The sequence below is a fragment of the Geospiza fortis genome, unplaced genomic scaffold (genome assembly GCF_000277835.1).
Source record: "Geospiza fortis unplaced genomic scaffold, GeoFor_1.0 scaffold54, whole genome shotgun sequence".
In the NCBI taxonomy this organism is placed as follows: domain Eukaryota; kingdom Metazoa; phylum Chordata; class Aves; order Passeriformes; family Thraupidae; genus Geospiza; species Geospiza fortis.
This window is the reverse complement of record NW_005054301.1, coordinates 261,095-269,371: the sequence shown is the minus strand read 5'-3', so window position 1 is coordinate 269,371 and position 8,277 is coordinate 261,095. Positions and strand designations below refer to the sequence as shown.

The following is an 8,277-nucleotide window of genomic DNA, read 5'->3' as shown; positions in this document are numbered from 1 at the left end:
AAAAAAATTGGAGACTCTCTTAAGAGTAAAATTGGTACTCTCTTTCTCTTACTGATCATTATTATTATTTTGCTATTTATTTTCAGCAGTATTAAGTATATGCTACAGACTCTAGGCTCTCTTGAGGAGAGGATTGCTTCTGGGCAGTTTAAAAAAAATCTCTACCATAAGCAATTTAATAACTGGCAGGCAAACAGAAATGAAGCCATGGCATGGGGCATATGATCAGAGACAGTGCCCATAATAAAATCCCTATTATATGTTACTATTAATATGAACACGAGATGATAGTAGGAAGTGATCACAGATAAAATAAGTAGAATAAAAAAGATTTCTCTCATTACAGCACAGCTTGGATGGATGTATATAAAGTTACAGCAGGTAAGAACATCTCCCAGTTACTGGACAGAAGAGACTGAGAGAGAGAGAGAGAGAGAGAGCGGGGAGCAAATACAATACAACTTCATAAGCAATGAAAGCTTTTACCTTACACTGTCCCTCAACTATTGGGAAATTCTGTCAACTTGCTAGTGTACATTCATCTGTATATCTCCAAATTCTTCCCTAAAAGTCAACTGGAGGTTTGAATACACAGAATTTTCAGCCTGCAAGACTGAGGTCCATGCTTAAAAAAAATATTTTAAAATCTATTAGAAAACTAAAAAAAAAAAAAGCTAAGTATTTATGCTTGTTTCCTTACATACACAGTTCTTGGTAATTGTTCAGAACTAAATCATGTAGCTAATTAACTAATAAATGTTCAATTAAAAACAGCCTGTAATATATAAAAAAGAATATATGTGTACGTAAAACAGTAAAGGGGGGACAAATATACTACTGATAAAAAAAACCCAAAACCAACAGGCATTTTCTACCATAAATTCAGTCTACATGTTTCTATACATGTGAGATATTTTGGTCTATTGAAAGAGTGAACAAGTAAATTTCACAGTAACTGGAAATTATAATTGCTCTTTTTTTGTCTGTTAAGTCAAAAAGAAAAAGTACAGAGTTCCAGTTCCTAAGTAGTGTGATTATGAATCCATTGAGATTTCAAAAATTTTAAGCATTCTACACACATATACGCATGTAAATTAATACACCCAACTTGTCAACAGTAAATCTTCAAAGGCTGCTCTTCAGAGCTACACTTACAGTCACAGTTCTTAAAATGCTGGCTGAAACAAATGAAGTTTCATTGATTTTTAAATATCTTGAGATCTGAAGTTTTCACTTTGTCTTTCTACCAGAAAATATTCCTTAGGCAAAGTACACTGGTGATACTTCATCTTGTCCATACTTCATTGCAGATTCAAACTCTTTGAAGCTGATGCAGCCATCAGAATCCTGATCGACTTCTCTGTAAGGGAAGAGATTTGGTATTTAAAACCCAAAAGACAATGCAAAACAGACATACTTAACTGTAGATATCCAACACCAATATTGTTTTTGAAGAGCTCAACAGTCCTAAAATTTGAATTCTGTACAAAGAAATAATGAAGTAAAAAAAGATTTTGTGTAGCACATCTATATGAGGAGTCAGTTTTTTATAAAGAAGTATCATGACACATATTCAACAGGAGGCAAAAGTTAATTACAGTATGACCTGCGCAAATTTAGCACTTCTAGCACTAATTTAGATCCTACACCTCATGTCGAATTCCCCAAATTCAATCACCTGTGGCAGAGACCCTCAGAGTTTCATAGTACAGCATGCAAACCAAGACCTCTAGGCCTTAAGATAGGTCAAGCTGACATTTAAAATTTCCCCAAGTGCCCCATGACCTTCCACATGCTGCAAGCTTATGTTGAAACAAAGATTATGTTAACAGAAGACCTACTCCTTGTGACTGTAAGAAAAATAAGCTAATTTGTATGTTATTATATCCTAAAGTGAATATTCCAATACTCAAAAAGGTCTCTGAAGAGTAAAAGCTGTTAATATTCATTTCTGAGGCAGAAGCTGGTAGGAGACAGCAATTCAATTAATGACATTAGCACGTAGGGCTAAGTCTTATTAAATACACCTGGCAATATTATTTGATGCAGTGATAAATTAGGCTTAGACAAAATGGTATTAATGGTATTCTGTAAAGTATTTGTCTTAGTTCTCCATAGCTTTTCTACTAGAAATACATTTATACAAAAGTAAAATAATTCAAAAAACTGATTAATTGTTGGATCTCAACAGTCATTCATCATTTACAAAAATATTTCATTGGTTTATACCAATGTCCAGACCAAAGCTTTATTAATAATCTAATTAATAATAATTCAATTAATTTAATTAATAATTGTGTTTTATTAATAACTTAATTCAAAATTGATTATTATTACTGTCAACTATTACAGATGACTCAAACTTTGCTGGAATTATAGTGCTGCAAACTTTGCCATCACCATTAGGATTGAATAGTAGTACTCCTGCCATCTTGCAGCATGCAAAATGGGATGTAACTTCTACATAGACAAAAGTGAAAATTCCAGAATGATCCATGCTCTTTAGCAGAGGCAGGTTCTATTATCCTTTGGATGCTCTGGATATTTCAAAGAAATTCTATACTGAAGAAGTAGTTTGGTAATTCAGTTTTCAACAAAGGGATAGGATGTCCTGTTTAAAGCCAAAAACACCCTTGGAAAAAACCTGCTAAGATTTAAAGAAAATAATCTATACACAACAGCCCAAAATGAAGAAATTCAGTTTGCACTATGTCATTCCCTTTTCCCCAAAGAAGTCCTACTTGGATTAAAATTTCATTATTTTCTCCTTCAATAAATATTATTAATCTTCATTTATTTCAGCAATCCCCCAAACTATCAACTTCTCACCTTTTTGGAAATTTTAACATTGTTTGGTAAGATTCTTCTCATCTGTTGGCAATAAACAATCTGTACTAGTGCTTAATTCCACTATCAATTAACTATTAACCTCTTGTAAAGTAGATTTGATCAGACAAAGTTCAAGCCTCATTGTGCAATGATGAACCTTACATGGCCATAAACATGGAATGGCAGCCTGACATCACAGAAATATTGAAATTAAATTCCTTCAGCTCATTGTTGGCTCTGGCATAAGACTAAAACATAACATTCTAGTGCTTTTTAGGTAAGGACAAGTTTGAGATGTGGCCACCCTTAATCAAGTCCTTAGGGAAAACATGATAGCTGGAGATAGACCAGTCACAGTTTCTTGATCAAAAGGATCCTTTAAAATACCACATATCATAACACAAAGAAATGTAAGCTTATTCACCAGTGAAGGATGAATGCAGGTCATAATTACAAGATAGAGATGCTGTCCTGGAAGCAGGAACTGAAAAGGCTGAGGAGTCATAGAAAGTAATCAAATTAAGACCATCTACTCTGATGCTTCACCTAAGACTGTGAATACAATCCTTGAATGTATAAGCAGGATAATATCTAAATCTAATGCAAGAGTGATTTTATTTCAGAATACAGTGTTAGGAAAATTAAAAAGGAATAAATGTGTCTATTTTCTGGTGCTTGTACTTCAAGAAGGACACTGAGGAACTTAAAAGACTTGAGAAAAAAAAATAACAGTAACTACATAACTTCCAAAAAACATGCCTAGCATGTTAAAATACTCTGTGAGAAAGGAAAAAAAGAAAAAAACAGGTTGAAGAGATTGAAGGACTGATCCATTCAAATCAAGACTGTAAGTATCTCTCTAGGAAATGTATTTTGGATAATAAATATCTTTTTATCCTTACAAGGAATGACATACAGATAGGTGCAAACTGAAGCCAAAGCTAGAAAAACTCTGAACTTAAATAAGAGGTTTTTTTAACAAAAGAGGTTGATGGGCTATTAAGGTAACTTACCAAGGGGCCTAGGAAGTGATAATTCCTTTATTTACCTTCCCTTGGTACATTCAGGAGTCTCTAAACCACACATGTATGTCTGCAGGTCATTAGGATGTATATTTATTGCATTAATTTGTCTAACAGCTTTTTGGACTGTTGCGAAGCCCATGGCCTGAACACCTGCTCTATGATTAAGTACAATCTCTTATTTGTTTTGAACCTGTAAGTGATTTGATGCTCTTTATAGCTGAAGTGCTCTTCTCAGTGACTCTATGTGTCAGAGTGCATAAAATGCATCTATGTTTAAAGATCAACCACTGAAGAACTTTTTAACAAAAAAAAAATTGTTATAATCTATGCTATTCACAAGTAATTCAGATCATTAAAAAAAATTACAGACTTAAATACCGGAGTGATTGCATAATAACCACACAGCAAAGTTTGCTTTTTAAATATTGCAATGAATTCTCAGAATTTAGCACTGGAAAATCACTTCAGGAGTGTTCTAGAAGTTAATGCTGATAACGTGGCTAAACTGAAGTTAATGGGAGTTTTGCCATTAATTTTCAGAAGGCAAAGGTTTCACCCAAAATATCTGAGTTACAGTCATAAATAAACCAGGACACACAGGTTTAATGTTTGGAAGCTGCTCTTGAAAAATGGCCCTCAACTTTACATGGTGTTTGTTTAACACCCTGAAAGCCACTAACTGACTCTTTGAATTGAGTCACTTTCTGAACAGCCTTTCAGCAGAGATTAGCAAAATATGTTGGGTGATAGGGAAATGACAAATAAACTGGTAAGTACTTAGCTGCTGTAATCTGAAGAAATGCTACATCTATTTAAAAGTCATGGATTTTTGGAATCTTGCCAAAAGTAATCTGAAAGGGAGATGGCCTTGGAGTGTTAAATTTTCATTTTCATTTAGCTCAAGCAAATGATAAATTCATCCCTGTGATTATGAAAATACTATGTCACAGCATATTGATCTTTATTTCACAGGTCACTATTCATCTGACACTCTTAGCAAAATACACTGAGATATTTCAAGGTATGTAGTGCCTCGGGTAGGCTGTCTGATCTTACACTGAAAATTGATTAATAATCAGCATCTCAAGTAACTGACTGTGAGATATAAATTATTCTCTTATACAATTAGGTAATTGAAGTCTTCCAAAATCACCTAAGTGTATTTTCATAGGAAACTGGATTAGATAAATGGCACTTTATTTCCGACAGGAATATTTTAACCATAAATCCAAATGGAGTAAATGAATAACCTAAAAGAGTGATGCTTAATATAAGCTGCCTTTTGAAGTTTTATGTTTATTAGTTCAGTGAAATAAGTACTTATTAGAAAGGAATGCACATTCAAATAGTGCCTAGCCTTTTATTTTAAAAACAGCTGCATATATTCATCAGTCACTTCAGCTTTTTTCCAGCTAACCCCACAACAATTTACATATAGTCAGATCTTCAAGTTCTGAAAATAAAAGCATAAATACAGAATTTGGCCACAATATTTTTTCTTTTTGTATGGAAAGACTCTCTCATAGGCACTATCTCTTAGTCATGCAGTTAGAAATATACTGTATTTATCTGATAAATAATACTTTTTCATTAATCCATATCAGTATAAAACATGCCAAAATATACAGTAGAGATTGCAATTGTACTCTGTATTTATCTGGATAATTCAGTATCTGTCCTAAGTGGTAATCAGAGAATTAAGCAATCTTTTCTATTATTTAAAAAGAAGAGCAGTGAATGCAGTGCAGAGCCAGCAGAGACTGCCATTGAGTTGGCTTTCAACAGGTTTGCTCAGTAAGACAAGTCTCCAAAGCCAAATAAGAGCCAGGATAAATCCAACTGCGCTCAGATCTCTGATGCCATGCCCATACACCAGATATTTACAAGTGAAGAAGGTAACTTCAAACTAGCTTAGATTTCTCCATTATGCAAACATTCTTAGCAATTGTTATTTTTACTACTGAAGATGGATGGTCCTCACTTTGACTTTTAAGAAACTGAAGCTGACCTTGGGAAGGAAGTTGTCATTTAATGTCTTTTGTGCAGGCAGAAGTTTTTATAGAGACCCATGAGGAGAAAATGTCAAATATATGACATAAATTACATACAGGAAGACAAATATAACATAAAGGATATACTAATGAGAATGAAAATGTCAGGGTTCTTTCTCACAGCATTTCTACATGAGTAATGATTCATTTTGGTTACTACTCAAAAAACCCCAAACAAACAAAAAGACTATTGCTTTAAAAGTCCTAGAAATGGCTACTTGGCTTTCCAAATAATTTCTTGTCTAATGTATGACTTAAAACCCATAATGATACATTTAAATTGGGTAAAAAAGCATTACAAGTTACCATAACTAAATCCAAAATGACTACTTTCTCTTTAAAAGTCATAGAGTTTGAAATCAGAGGAATTTCATATGCTTGTTTCTAAAAACTTTTGGTTTCTCGTTAACTGAGGTATTATGAGAAACAACAAGTTACAGAGGCCCCTACCTTCCACACACAGTGCAATTTATCAAATGCCTACATATGAAGGCATAATACCTGGCCTTTTAAGCTTTGCTATTTAACAACCATTTTTTAGGCAGAGGAATGTATACCAAGATATTATACCATATGTATAAGTAAATTATTTCTGCAGTGGTCCATGAACTAAGTGATTTTCTTAATTGTCCATATTTTTTTCCACACTGAAAGGCTCAGCAATATTATATACTAGTCCTCCTGATTTAGAGACAGAAGCATGCCAAGCACACAGGCTGGGTCTTCAAATCATTATTTCCCTGCAATTTACATCTCCCTGCTTTTAGGACATGCCATGAATAGCAGTTTTCTCCCTATTTATTGTAGTAATGCAAATGAGATTAAGCATTCATAAATATTTCTATCATAATTCTCCAAAATCTATATATATCAAGTTCCCTGCTATCTCATTATTTAGGTGTATACAGTGAGTAAAGAAAAGTTGTGCATTTTCTTTAAATTATTTCAAGAAACTGCTAAGGAGTGCAGTTTCCTGAATTAACATGCTAGATTGTATCTGAACTGCTTTTGAGTGCTGTGAGCCATTCAGCAGTTGCTTTCACAATACATTTATTGTCTCATTAAATATTTTCCACATTTCAAATGCTATGGATGATTTAGGCCTGGAGTCCTTTTTGCAAGTGCTTCTGCTTCTGGTGCCCCCAAATAAGAAGGACATGGAACTGTTGGATCAAGTCCAGAGATGTTGAGAAATGGACTGGAGCATCTCCCCTATGAAGACAGGTTGGGAATGTTTGGGCTGTTCAGCCTGGAGAAGAGGTTGTGTGGAGACCCCAGAGCAACCTGCCAGTGGCTGAAGGGGCCAAAAGGGAGGCCAGAGGTGAACTCTGTGTCAGCAACTGTAGTGATAGGACAGGGAATAATGTGTTCAGACTGAAAGAGGGGAAATTTAGGTTAGATATATGGAAGAAATCCTTTACTGTGAGGGTGGTGAGACCCTGGAACAGGTTGCCCAGAGAAGCTGGGGATGTTCCATCTCAGGATGGAAGGTATGGTTGGCTGGGCATGGTTGGTTGGGACACTGACCAATCTTGGCTAGTGGAAGATGTCCCTGTCCATGTCCAAGGGGTTAGAACAAGATGGTCTTCAAGGTTCCTTTCAACCTGACCATTCTATGATTGTATGATTCTGGACATAGTTATTTTTTGCCTAATTTCAAGTATAATGATGTTTCCCTTTCACTCTTCTCATCTGTCCATGATAATAATCCAAAGCCCATTTTCTGTTAAAGTACCTTTTCTCATTGTATAATTCAATGCAATCTCAATTGTATGTCATAGGGAGCAGCCTACTCAGAAAACCCATGGTGACTTCATAGGGAGAAAGGACCTAAGAATTCTACTGCCTTTTTCACTAATTTCAAATTATGTTAAATTTTTGTATTTTAGCTTGTTTTTTCAAGGAAGTCAAAGTACTGAAGAAATGCTACTTGCCTTAGATTCAGCAATTTTCCTTTACAGCTTCTCCATAATTTCTGACACTATCTTTCCTCTACTTCAGTCAGTAAGTTTGGATTTGATTTCCAAGGGAACCAGCTTTCCTGTTAAAACTTTATCATTCACTGTATGTGGCCCAGTGATAAAATTTTCCAAGTCATGTTTGTCTACTCAATGAAAATTCTACTTAACCCTTGTACTGACATCCTTTTCTTCAATATTCATTTTATTTTAGAGCCACTTGTTATAACACTCTCCCAGCTCTCCTTGATGCACTGAGCTTCAGAGTAATATAGATATATGATATTTGGCTCTCATACTGTTGGTTCTTGTTTTAATTTTTTCCTTGTGACTTGAATAATGCCAAAAGGTCTGTAGAATACCAAGTTGTCTGTCTGCCATGAGGCAGAGATGACTGCTTTACTGCCTTTTCAA

The 8,277-nt window shown here is 34.6% G+C and overlaps 1 protein-coding gene across 1 annotated transcript in view; it reads right to left on the bottom strand.

The window, feature by feature from the left end:
- Positions 1-1,260: 1,260 nt before the first annotated feature.
- The window catches only part of EFCAB11 (EF-hand calcium binding domain 11), a 55,150-nt gene continuing 48,133 nt past the window's right edge, over positions 1,261-8,277 (bottom strand). The window contains exon 4 of the mRNA XM_031064502.1: positions 1,261-1,360. Coding sequence (XP_030920362.1) covers positions 1,261-1,360 — 100 coding nt within the window. The remainder of the gene's footprint in view (positions 1,361-8,277) is intronic.